The sequence below is a fragment of the Mus caroli genome, unplaced genomic scaffold (genome assembly GCF_978045245.1).
Source record: "Mus caroli unplaced genomic scaffold, Mus_caroli_1 scaffold_2, whole genome shotgun sequence".
Taxonomy (NCBI): Eukaryota; Metazoa; Chordata; class Mammalia; order Rodentia; family Muridae; genus Mus; species Mus caroli.
In genome coordinates this window covers 29,873,260-29,886,993 of record NW_028227257.1, presented here as the reverse complement: position 1 = coordinate 29,886,993, position 13,734 = coordinate 29,873,260, and the positions used below count along the sequence as shown (strand labels likewise).

Sequence of the window (13,734 nt, the reverse complement as noted above, 5' to 3'; positions counted from 1 at the left end):
CACTTGAATTATAAAAAAAAAAAAAACATAAAAAATAAAAAAAAATCAGCTCTGAATGTTATATGAATTCTCCAAGTAAGAAAAAAGGTTTTTCTCTAGCATAAACAATGGATCTTGGGACTCATAATCTGGCATAGATGCCAAGCTGGTATTGGTGACTGCCTTAGCACGCTGAAGTCAACCAATGTCGGTAAGTAGTTAGGTTGCAGTTTATATTTAACTTGGCTATTTCATAATATGAAAACAATTACAAGTTCCTTGAAACTGCAGTACACCTTGTACCTCTGAGAGATTACATTGCCCTCAAGGCCATTGAGCTGACATGCCCTGACTCTTATTTCTTGTATTCTATTCACATTTGCTTTTAATGTGTCTCCTTGCTACTCTAGGTTCTTTGTATTTGATCACGACTTTAATCAACATGCTACATTTTGTCCATTTTGCTTCCCTGTAGACAAGTTCTGCTAAAAGCTTAAATGTCTCAACCACTATCTTGAGAACATGACCAGAGCTATACAAAATGTCACAAATATCTTTCTTCATTAAAAATAAATAAATAAATAAATAAATAGCAAGAAATCATGGGTTGGTTGATAGAATATTTCCTCACCTAGAACTTATCTAAATGCCCTAAGTGTAGCAGGCTACACTACTCCTGAGTGACAAAGAATAAAACCTGAGCTTGGGTGAACCACGGTAATGATGGCATGAGGAAAAAAACAGGGTTTTTAAAAGAATCATTTATTAATGCATAGTAATTAGAAATCCTAAGGTGTTTTGTAATCGCTTACTTCTGTGCTTGGAGTTGTTTTGACATATATTTAAAACAAGAGAAACTTACTCAGCTACACAAATTAGAAGATCAGCAATGAGCTGGGAATACTTTTTCATAGATAAAGACGCTAGAGCATGGCCATATATGTGGAAAGGAGATACGGAGGAAGGAGACCATCACTGTGGGTGATTCTTGACATACCTCCCAGCTGTGTCCTCTTCCTTAGAATCTGTGTTGGCTACAGTGACTAGCTTGCAACCAAAAGGACGCAGGAGAGGGTCTTTGAGTCTTCTGTTGAATATTCTCCTTGTTGTCTGTAATATGGAACCCTGAGGTGCCGCTCAGGAAGTGCAGCTCTCAGTGACCATCGTGGTGGAGAGGGAAAGATGGTAGGCATTGATGAAGCCATCTTGGACTTTTCAAAAGAACGCTCCTACCAGTTAGATATTAAGAAACCCTATTTAATAGCAATGGAATAGAAGTTAGGTGGTCTGACCTGAACTCTAAAATCAACAGGTGTAGATCCATGGTTGTGGGCTCACTTGTTACACAGCAATGGGTAATTAGGACAGTTAGTCCTCCCTATACCCACAGGGAAACCATCAGTGGGGAATGAAATGTGAACAGGTAACATTGACTAGGAAAGCAGTCAGAGTCTTAGAAGGGGAGGAATTAATGACTGAGCACTTCTCCAAGTAAAACATAATGGTAAGACCAAGCTGACACCAGTCAATTAACTTCTACCCTGAACTCTCTTACATTTTCAGTTTTCCATTCCAGGGTTGCCCTTACTATGCTCTGCACTGCATCTCGTAGCTCTAATCCTTCCCATCCCCATAGATGTCTACAAAGCAGAAGGGAAACCTGGAGAGCTTTCTGATTGCATCATGCTCTTAAACATGTCCAGTCTCAACTAGATCATTGTTGGTTCTAGGAACAGTTAGCTTAGTCATAAAGAAAGAAAGAAAGAAAGAAAGAAAGAAAGAAAGAAAGAAAGAAAGAAAGAAAGAAAGAAAGAAAGAAAGACGCATTATCTAGCTCTGCCTAGTGTCAAGCTCCTGATACCTCTACCCTAGTCTTATGATATGGGAATATAGGAATGTATCACCACATCAAGCAAGAGGACGGGTTGTGAGTCACATCAGGCATGGCTGAGGCTAGCATTTTTCTTTAGAAATCCAAAGCAACCCAATGCAGTCTATCAGTCAGCAGACCAGGATGTGGGAGGTCAGGGAAGCAACATGAAACAATTTTCTTAGACACATCAGAGGGTGTCAGTGTGACTTCCCACATACATTGGCTGTTGAGGTTTTCATTGCAAAGGACTGTGATTACTGGAAAACTCATAGCAGAGTGACTGACTGGTCATGGATGCAGAGGGCAAATGTTTTGGGAACTAAGCTCTGAGAAGGGGCTTGTCCACAGCAGTGATGGAGGGAACTGAACTGAACATCCTAGAGGTTTGCTCAATAGCTCAAAATATTTTACAAGTGTCTTTAGTAAGATCTACATGACCATATGTTTTAGTTAGAGTTTTGTTGCTGTGAACTGACACCATGACCAAGGCAACTCTTATGAAGAACAAAATTTAATTGTGGCTGACTTACAGGTTCAGAGGTTCAGTCCATTACCATCAAGGCAGAAGCATGGCAGCATCAGGCTGGCATGGGGCTGGAGGAGCTGAGAGTCCCACCTCTTGTTCCACAGGCAGCTAGGAGAAGACTGGCTTCAAAGCAGCTAGGAAGAGGGTTTTAAAGCCCATGGTCAGAGTGACACACCTACTCTAACAAGGCCACACCTGCTTCAAAAAGCCCACACCTCCTAATAGTGACACAGCATGGTCCAAGTATATGCAAACCATCACGCCATGTCTTCTTTGTCTCTGGTCCTACACCAGCCCTTTGCTTACCTTTCCTGCCTCTACATTCTCAGTGGCTTTTGGGGGGACCTCCTTCACTTTGCTGTCTGCACTTAATCCTGGTCTCACCATCATTCAGGGAACCCAATGATGACATTTACAATAAAAGGAAAGATTTTCAGTGACACATGCAGCTAAAGCACTGCCACTATCTTAGTTCTGTCCTAAAAACATTTTTAATATTACAGTAAAAGGAAAAATATATACAAAGTCATAAAGGAACAGAAAAGAGGACATGGAGACACAGGTGACACTCACAAATGATGTGAGCAGACCAAAGAGGGTATAGCACAGGCAGTGAGGCCTAAAAGGCTCCCACTAAAATCCCATGACCATCAGTCCCTGTCAGCCTTGTGGTGTTCTTAAATGCTAACTATCATCCAGCAATTGCCTGGCATTTGAGAAAGCTTCTCCCAACCACATTCCAGCCCCAAATGATACCTAAACCAAATGGAGGACCCCTTACAATGGATCTGGGCTATAGGCACATGCAGGGTAAAGAAGATTTTTTTTTTAATTTTTATAAATAATATTTTCAGAGAGCTAAAAGTGAAATTAATTTTCTAAGGCAAAATAAGGAAGTAGATATATAGCAATGAGAGAACAAGAAGAGTCCTTGGAAATATAGCAGTGTGATACTCAGAATAAAATCCCACAAAGGGCTTAGAGAATAGCTAAGGGAAAAAATCTCCTAAAGGGTAACAAAGAGCAAGAGGTAGACAATAGTACACACACACACACACACAGAGAGAGAGAGAGAGAGAGAGAGAGAGAGAGAGAGAGAGAGAGAGAGAGATGGAAATTTTGTTCAACAGTTGTATAGCAAAGACTTTCACTTCAGCATTTTAGAATACCAGGAAAAATGATGCCCTTAAAAGTTCCTAGAGAGAAGGAAACAGTCACAGAAATAAACTAAGTGTCCCTGATGCTGCACTGATAAGTACTAGAAATGAGAAATGCATGAGAAAAGATGTAAGAATTAAAGGGAGGAAAAGGTCCCAGTTTATTTATATATCCAGCTAAACTATCAGTCAAATGGAATAGAATGTAGCAATTTACAGGTATGTACAGTCACAAGCATGGATTTCTAGGCAACTTCTGGAGCACATGTTGCAAGGATATGACTTCCTGAGTGGAGGCAGGAGGCCCTGAAAATTTAACTGAACTGAAGAGAGTAGCAGGAAGTCCAAGTGTGGTGGCACTTACCTTTAATCCCAGTACTCAGGAGGCAGAGTTAGGTGGATCTCTATGAGTCTGAGACCACCTAATCTACATTGTTCAAGAGGTGGGATGTGGGATTTCCTTGAGGGACACATGAAAGGACAGGAGGACAGGAGAAAAATACCTCAAATTTTGAATTTAGACTTTTTCCCAGGCCAATGGTCTATGGTACAATTCTTGTTAATGGTGCTAGTCAAGCAGGCATGAATCAGCCAGCACACAAATGGGACACAGCAGACACTCTCCAGTATGCAGTCTGGGTACTACAGCCAGGAATGGTGAGACATTCAGGAGATACCTGAACTTCTTGGCATCCAGGTCAAATTTTGAGGATCTCAATGTACACAGAAAACTACTCTGAGCATCTAAAGGCAGTGAATGTCATGGAATCATGGCCTGTCTATCACAGAATAGATGAGCTGCTGTTATCAGGAGCTTCTCCAGGAAATATAAAAACCACCACACCTTGGGGTGCACTCAACAAGTGTGAGACCTTGTGGGGGTCTTCCTCCACATAGCAGCCCACATGAAGGTAGTTGCTATATGTTCTTAACCTGTCATTATGCTGGCTCTGGACTTGTGCAGATGAGCCTGCCAATGAGGTCATTGTGCATGTGTGCATGCATATGTGCGCGCGTTCATGCAGTGGAAGGTGCTATGAGGCAGGCTGCCCTTAAGAGCCTGCCCATGGAATGTGGGATGTGGTGTTCTATATTCAAAGCATTCTCATCTCAGAAGCTATAGCTGAGGCCGCCTTCTTACTCACTTTTCTTTTACTGTAGCCTCTGTCATTCAGGCCAAAATCAGGCTCCAAAATCAGTTTATACCCCAAATTGTCTCAGAGCCTGTTAGTGAGCATACTCTGCTCAGGACATCCAAGGTGACCTTAATTTGGCGTGTTATGGTATAACAATACTGAAGAATGTAAAAAACTTTCACTGTTAGACGAGACCTGGAGCTTGAGCGTGGACATGGAGATAACCACCCAATTTTCAGATCTAAGCAGTGGCAAGTGGGTAGACATTTGTAGATTGGCTTTTCATCTGCCCTTCATTCTTCTTAAACATTGTGTATATGCCAGCTAAGCTTGGAATGAAAGCTGCTTGCCTCTAAGGGCCACCACCTTGCAGGGCTCAGATTAGGTTCACTGTACTGCTTCCACTGGAAGTACAGCTCTTGGTACCTTGCACAGTGACTGTTAGATGGCAATAACTCATGGGCATGACTATGATAATGGGAAGAAATGTAAAGCAGTCAGGTCCTCACGCTAGAAGAAACATGGGCAGCTAGAGGTGCCAACAGTGCTAATAATTTTCAGAGAAATGGTTACAATGGCTGCACGAGCTTGTTGTAAATCAAAGGAGGTGGGGATCTAGTGTTTGCTGCCAAGGCCCTCATGCTGTGCATGGGCCAGGTCTCTCCATGAACAGCCAGCCTGCTGGGTGGATGATGTGGAACATGGAAACATCTTCCCTTACTGCCTCTCTCCCCTTAGGATAATAACTATTGGAAGAACAGAGCAGCAGGGCAGTCTTTTGGAGAAAAATGTAGTTTTTCAGAAATCTCAACTTAAAGCAGTTTCTAGCCAAAGGAAACAAACACCAGCCTGTTAGTATTTGACTCTAGAGATAGAGAAACCTCAGCATAGGGTCCATCACTGGCCCACTGAAAGACCAGTGACCAGGCACTTTGAAGAAGATAGTTTCCTCACAGCAAGTGACTGGGTGTTCTCAAGATCTTTCCTTGGTGCCGCCAATGTCAGGGTCTCAGGATGTCTAAATCACCTGTGAGATTTTAAATGTGAACGCAGGTCTGTGGACACATTGGATGCAAAAATGCTAGGACCACTGAGTTTCTGCACATATCAGGATCCTTTTCCTGATTCAATAGAATTGCTTCAATTTCCTTCATCCTGTAGCTGTTTCACTCTGTCCAAATGCAGAGCCAACACAAAGCCGTATGACCTGACTTTAAACCTCCTAGGAAACTTCCAACTGAAGTGCCTGTTAAAAAGCAAGCAGCAAATGCACTACAAACAGAGGAGAAACCAGAGAGAGAAAGGTGGCTATTCCAGCCTGTGAAGCTATGCTGAATCTGTTGCATAACCCAGGGGCCTGGGTCTGTAAAACGGACTGTAAAACTGCAAAACGGCAGACATTAGGCAAGCTAGGTGAGGTTTTAGATATCGAGCTCTGGAAATGTCTAGGCCCACAAGGAGACTCTGCAGGAATCCTGGCAGAACCACCCTGCTCCCCCACAGAAAGCTTGTCTCAGCTGAAATAGCACTTCATTCATGCAGAAGGTGGACTGCTCTCTTGAATCTAAATGGCTACTTTTGCTCTCAGATTTTTTTTTTTTTGTATCTTTACAACAGGCAAAAGAAGGGAGCTCTTTAACTCAGGAAACAGTATTTGTAGTGGACTCTGCATGCCCAGCCCCTCACGATTTAAGTGTGCTCTCCCTCCTCCCCCCCCCCTCCCCTCCAGCTATGTCTAAAACACTGAGCTTGCAGCTGTGCCTGCATTATGGTTGCTTATTATTTCACCCTGTACCCCCATGTCTGTGTGTGTGTGTATGCACGTGCACACACATGCATGTGTGCATGTAATGGACACACATGTTGATGTGTATGTGCATGTATTTGGACAGAAGCTTGTAGAAGCAGAAATCAGTATCCAGTCTCCCACAAGTACTTTCCATTTCTTTTTAAGACAATATCTCCCTGAAACTAGAGCTTGTCATTTGTCTAGATGGTTAGTCACCAAGCCCCAGGGATCCTTTGGTTTCTGCTTCTCAGCACTGAGTTTTCAGGCACACACTGGCACAGGGGTTGAACTCAGGTCCACATGTTAACACAGCAGGATCTTTACAAACTAAGCTATCATCCCAGCCCAGCTTCTTTATCTGTGGGCAGAAATCCACATGTGCAGTGCTCAAGATTATAAAGCTAGAGCTGCTGACCACACTAAAGACTTTCCTTGTGCCCTACTCCTGCAGATGCAAAGGTGCACACACAGCAAGCCACTGAAACTCCAGACTAATGAACTGCCCGTACTTCCTGTTTTATGACAGACATTTTTCGCAACATATTTGCTAAAGGTTAGGAAAAGAAATACCCAGACACAAGAATTCTTGTTCCTAATCCCCTGAAGAATGTTCAGGTGGCAGCTTTCCCGCAATGTTAAGGGGTAGACTAACCAGGCTTCTCCTCGGGACTTTGTGAATCATATTATCTTTGTGGCCAGGAAGGTGTATGTAGATAGGTGAGGGTATTTCGTAGCTACTATATTGTTCAGCATGATTGCTTTCAAAGTTCTAAGTTCTAAAGTGGCAGAGGAAGAACTGAAGAAAAGCCACCTGAGATGGTCCTCTGGAGGCTCAGCCTGAATTTGGCTATAGTTAAAAGGGTAAGGTTAGATTCTGTTCCATATAGAAGAGCCCCCAAGTGGACAGTCTGTGTATGCCTCTTACTTTCTCCCAAGAACCACATGGGAGATTCCTAGTGGCTTTAGGGGTAGGGGGGCAACCCTATGATTTGAACCTCCTAGAAGAAAGATCCTGAGATACAGTGAAAGTGAACAAATTGTCTATCGGGAAGTTGACTGGGCAAGCAAGACCTGAAGGAAGAATCAGGAAGAGGATGCCAGTAGCCACTGAGGGAAGATGGGATCTGAGTACTGAATTCGGAAGAAAGACTAAAGAATCAGCACAAGGAAGGATCTACAGGGGTGGGAACAGGTTCGGAGTGTTTTCAGCAGACAAGTTGTATAGAACAGTGACCTGACCACAACCAAATCCAAATCAGAACAGCCAAGCCAATTCTTCCAGACCTCTAGACACAGAACTGCGGGCCATATGGAAGTAGTCTTGCTTTATGGCCAAAGAGATTGGAGACGACATGTTTCTTAGGAGCTGATGATGGACAACAGCACAAATTTCTCAACTGTGAAGGCTGAGGCCAAGTCTGGGACAGAGAGCAACAGTTCAGGTCAGATATCCGTGAAGTGGCTAGTTCACATACCATCAAGAAGCATTTCCACACCCACAGGATATCTTGAGGCCAGCTTTAGGGTGGGCTTTCTCAATACTCACTTTTGCCACAGGAGTTTCTTGTGTAGAACAGAGTGTAGATAAATCAAGGTTCCTAACTATTCTAGGCACTGTTCATTCCAGCTAACTTCCCTACCCCCATCTTGTCTCTGTTGCCTGGAGGCACTGGTTACATCTGCCACTTGTTCCTCTTCTCCTCCTTCCCCTTCCTCAACAGCGTGATCAGGAGCAGCTGCATTATTTGACCTGGGTCAACCTTTCTTGTGGGGAAAAAACAAAAAAATCAACAACAACAACAACAAAACACTTTCACATAGTCTTGCCTCCACAACCTGCAGATAGGTAGAGTACTCCTACTTCAATACATAGTAATAAACATGTCGTACAGCCTGACAGCTAGGAGAGTGGCATATCTTCCAGGTTTTGCCTCTCAAAAGGACAAAAGAAAGGGCAGTAACCACAGTTATCTACATTCTGAGATGAAGGGACTATTCGCATGGCTCAGAGACCCCAGGAACTCTCTGGCTCTAGAAAAGGCAAATGTTGAGTGCCTTGTTGAAGTACAGCCTTACCTTACCAACTTGATGCTCTGACCATTTCTACTATACTGTCCTCTTCTCACACACCCTGAGTACCTGTTGGAAGAAATAAATGTTCAAGAATTGAAGAAAAAAATAGGGAGCAAGTTCTTCTAAGGCAGGCTATGAGAAGGAAGGAGTAACATTGATTCTCAGACATGGAAACTTTGGGTCTGAGAGTTTTGGCTCCCTACAGGCAGAACCTTCAGAACAGGAGCAAAGCACAAGTGTAAGGATGGGTAGGTCGCTACTCCCTTCTTTTACCCTTGGGAAAAACAAAGATCAGCTACTAAGGGCTAAACTATGCATGGCTTTTGAGGGTGATATTTCAGCCCCTACACACTTGGTCATACATTAATACTTATTGATGGCCCACCAACATCACCACTACCACCTACAGGCATACTCTGGGTTTCCAGTTGACAGAGGACAAGGAAAATACAGACCCTGGTCTATAATAAGTACTCACAAGTTCAACCCTTATGAGATAGAGAAGTGGCACTCAGGAGATTCTCTGGAAATTTCCTGATTAGAAAAATCAGGAAATCAGGTTCACCCTCCTCTCTGGGCTTTCTCTGCCTCCCCTCCTCCATCCTAGCACAGGCTTACCAGGCTGGGATAAGATCAGGCAGTGGCAAGCTCTGCAGCTTGCTGATGTCCCAGGGCTGTTTGGGGTTAATGCCAAGAAGGGCAATTACAGTGAATTATGTTATAGGACATTGGAGTGTTTGGGAGTATTGCTAGATAAAATGAAACCCAGCTAATTATAGCTTAATTAATTAATTACTGCTATCCTTAGAGGCTTCTCATTTTAAATTCCCCCAGCTCTGCGTCACAAAAATCCTTGTCCACCACTAGCTTCCAAGCTCAGTGCCAAGACAAGAAATGAGGGAAGAAATTAAAAAACCTAGCTGTAAAAATAATTTTTAAATTCCAAGTTTTTCTTTCCCAGTCCCAGTTCCCAGAATGATGACTCTGAGACTAATAAATTACTATTAAATGCCTAGATCATAAACTTTGGCTCATTTCCTGACTAGCTCTTAACGTATTTAACCATTCAATCCATTCTATGTCTATCACCTGGTTGGTTACCTCTCCTTCAGTCCTGGCCCACATCTTTCAATTATTCCTTCTAGTCTCCTCTGCATCCCCTCCGTGTCTCTAAGTTCCTCTACCTGCTGGTGTTCATCCACCTCCTCAGGCTGTCTCCCAGTCTTCTCTCTCTCATTTTGTCTGTTGATTCTCCCCTTGTGTCTCCCTTTATTCTCAAGATATTCCCCCAGAACCCTCTCTCTTCTTGCCAGTGTCCCACCTCCTATTTCCTGCCTCAGCTCATTGGCCATCAGCTTTTTTCTCTCTACATCTAGCTTTCAAGATTCAGAAGTCAGTATCCAGAGAAGACATTCAAAGGCAGATGTGAGTTCTTATGAACACATCATAGATTTTCCATCTCACTAAATCAGAATCAGGACATTGTGAAAAATGAAAACTCACAAGTTATCTCCAAGTCTGACCACCTAAGGCTCATGACATGTGTTATTATTTTTAGGTTAAGTGAATAGTATGGTCTCTTGTACCTACATATAATGCAGAAATATAGCAGATTCACCCTGAAAAGTGGAGCCAGTGAGAAACTACAGGTTTTTTTTAGGGATGATTATGAATGTGAGTTAGGCAAATCCGCAGAACAGTGGGCTCTACTTTTACACTGGCCAGAGTGTCCTCTGCTTCATAGGATTAATCTTCCTGGGCATCACTGAGAGCTACAGAGGATCATGTGTCTTGGCAACATTCATTCCACTAGCCCATGAGCCATGTGACTCAGGCATTCCCTCCATAATGCTACAAATTAAACCAACAGCACTCCACTTCCTGAATCAAGGAGTGTGTGTAGTTTAGTAAAGTGTGTCCCAGCCAGCCAGCAAAATCTAAACACAAAGACTCATGTTCCTCAGCAGCTCTAGTTCTCAGGGGGCTTCTAGAACTGACTTAGAGGTCCCTCAGTATTTACATGGGCTTCTGAAATCAACTCTGGGATTTTTCCTAGCCTCAAGACACCCATTATAGAGATAGCTCCGTAGCTACATCTCCAGACAAGAAAGAGGACTATGTTTTACATAGTGATTTCATGTCTTATAACAAAACAAAACCTTTTCCAGAGTTCTTATGGAGATTAATGAGACCTACCTACAATAGCCAACTTCCCTCCCTTGGCTAGTGAATCTAGTCTTAACTTCAGAAAATGACAAGGAAGGGAGGAGCTAGAGAAGACTGCTTCAAAACACTGACTCTGAGTCAATGCCTACTCTCTACATTACTTTTTACCTCATGACCCCAAGAAGTGTAAATCTAACTAACCCCCTGCCTCATTATATAACCAAATACTCAAGCACAAAGATGAAGACCTTATTCAGAATACTTTTACCAGCAAATGAATGTTACCAGTCCTAGCTATGGTAGGGGTGGGGACAGTCAGGAATCAAGGGCACCATAGCACTCCAAAGAGAGGTGTCTCAAGGCTTCTGGGATACACTTAACAATATCACACACTCATTTTCTCTCTTGGAAACAAGAAATAGTTTCCTTCTCCATGCTTTATTGGGTTATAGGAGTTGAAATGCGCTTTAGAAATTGTTTTTCTAATGATAATAATACCATTGTTGAGTAGGAAGAACTACACTAGAGATGAGAGCCACACCCATCTCTGATACATCTATTGTTTCTAAGACCCTGCCTTCACATTAGTGGTCTGTCCTGGATAGTTCAAGACGTGACTTTCTTGAAACATGAGAGAAGGGGGAATTGCCATGTGGGGAGCAGTGACAAACACCAACCAACGCTCCATTTATTTATTTATTTATTCATTCATTCATTTATTCATGTTAGAGGTTCACCTGGAGTTTAATCTTTATGAGAATAAATCCTGTTCCCCTGTGTCCTGGCCTGTATTTGTGGAACCTGTCTGTAATCCAGTAAAGTTAAAGACTGGGAACAAGACCAGCAGAGCTCTCTACTCGCCATTCTTTCTAACTTGTTCACTCTCCTCTTTTTTTCTTCTTCTAACTCTCCAGACAAACAAAGCTGTGGCCAAAGGAGACTTCCATCAGGCCAGCACCAGCTCTCGGAGGGCCCTGTTCCTGGCAGTCCTGTCCATTACTATTGGAACTGGCATCTATGTGGGTGTGGCTGTTGCCCTCATTGCCTACCTCTCCAAAAACAACCACCTGTGAGCTTCCCAAACGCTGACATGAAGGAGGGGGAGTCAAGCCAGCTGTAGGAGGGCAGAGAAGAGACACCTGTGTGTTACTGTACAGTACAAGTGATTGCCAAACAACTCCATGATGCCCTGGAATCTTCTACTCTTGGAGTTCTTTCATTTTTATCCTTCAACTTCATCTTCAGCACTGTGCAGAGCACCAGGCAGCCAGCAATGCCGATTCTTCCACATGGAAGTTCCAAAGATTCCATCCCAATGGCTGACCCTGGATGAATTCTATTGGATGGATGACAACCCAGCTCTGCAGCCTGCCAGTGCCTGGACCAACACCCCATTAGCAATATACAAACAGTTAAAATATGTTTATTTTTTATGGAATATGGTGCAATAGGCAGAATGCAGGAGACATGCCACCACTAGCTTGTGGCCCGCTTAAATCCTTTATGTGTACCCCATCTTTGTGGCTTCCTTGTCAGAAACAAGTGGGGCTGAGAACGGAAAGAAAGCACCTGCTGGGAGATCTTCTGTCTCTGTCCACAGATGGATCCTGCCTGAGAATGCAGAATTAGAGGAGCATAATGCCTGACCTGGCCCTGCTCAGTCCCAGCACGCTGCCCCAGCTTGGAGCATCAGGCTTCTTGCAGATACCCAGCAATACACATTTCTGGGGCCTCACTAATCTTAAAGGAGAAGAAGCCACAGCTCCTCGTAAAAACAAACCCAGTATTTTCCCCCAGGAGTCTAGGGGAAAGGAGCTGTGAAGACACACCAGGTGTTCAACTCCTGGACACTCATCCTGGCCATGAACACCACTGATGTTGGAGATCCTGGAAATGAGATGGGCCTTACTCTGTCCACTAAATGAATGGCTATTTTCTTGTCATTTTTAAAGTGCAACTCTTGCTTCATGCTGCTTCAGTTGCCAGATGAATGCTGAGAAATAAGTAATCACAGATGTTTTAATACCATGTCATTGCTGTTTTACGAGTGTTCATTATTTAACAAAAATTATCTTTTAGCTTGTTTGCTTACGACTTTTCTTTCTGATGAATGGTGATGTTTGGGCTCTGTTTTCATGATTTACTTCATGCTTTCCTGGTGGAAGAGCCAGCCAGCATGCAGAAACTGTGGTTGGGTGGCCTTGCAGGGCAAGAATCATGAATCATACAACCCTGGCTACATAAATGTCCACCTTGAGCACTACCAAAGGATACAGAGATCCTCTGTCTGGAGTTCTCCTTGTAGTACTTAAAATATTCCCAGTCCCTAGAATCCTGGCATTACAGATGCAGAAATCCTGAATAACTAGTCAAAATTCAGCCTGGTGATATCAGTCCTTAGTACAGATGAGAGCCTTTGTAGAATAATATCAAGTTTAGTCTCCCCCTCTTGCCACTGCCCACCTTGACCTTGAACTCTTAATGTATTCAAAACCACTAGCACTGTTTTCCTGAGTTGAATATAGATTCATCTCAAAAAAATCATTAGGGCTTGGCTGTGGGGTCTTTAATCCCAGTACTTGAGAGGCAGAGGCTGGCAGATCTCTCTGAGGTTGAGGTTAACCTAGCCTATAAAGCAAGTTCTAGGGCAGTGAGTGTTTCATGAAGAAATCCTGTTTCAAACAACAACAACAACAAAACTAAAATCAAAACAAATAAATGAACAAAAAGGGATAATTTCAATCTCTAAACCCATAGTTCTAGAAAGTGTATACAGATGATGTTCAAACATACACTCCCAAATGAAAGTTGAGAGAGCTGGCCATACAGAAAGTACGATTGGGGGTCAACCTAAACTGGATTCAAATTCAGTCATGCTCTTTTTTCTCATTGTGTGGTCTTTCTTGAACAAATGTGTGCAACTATCTAAATTGTGTCTCTGGGATAGGATAGTTGAAAAGGTTTGCTTCATACAATTGCTGGAGAGCTCTTGCAAACAAGGGGAACAGTAATGGGTGTAAGTAGGTACAGGAGAT

General features: G+C 43.0%; 1 protein-coding gene across 4 annotated transcripts in view; it reads left to right on the top strand.

The window, feature by feature from the left end:
• The window catches only part of Syndig1 (synapse differentiation inducing 1), a 185,231-nt gene extending 172,447 nt beyond the window's left edge, over window positions 1-12,784 (top strand). For all 4 annotated transcript variants that reach the window (XM_021156796.3, XM_029470251.2, XM_029470253.2 and 1 more), the window contains one exon: window positions 11,614-12,784. In XM_021156796.3, coding sequence (XP_021012455.1) covers window positions 11,614-11,772 — 159 coding nt within the window. In that variant the 3' untranslated portion in view covers window positions 11,773-12,784. The remainder of the gene's footprint in view (window positions 1-11,613) is intronic.
• The last annotated feature ends 950 nt before the right edge of the window (window positions 12,785-13,734 follow it).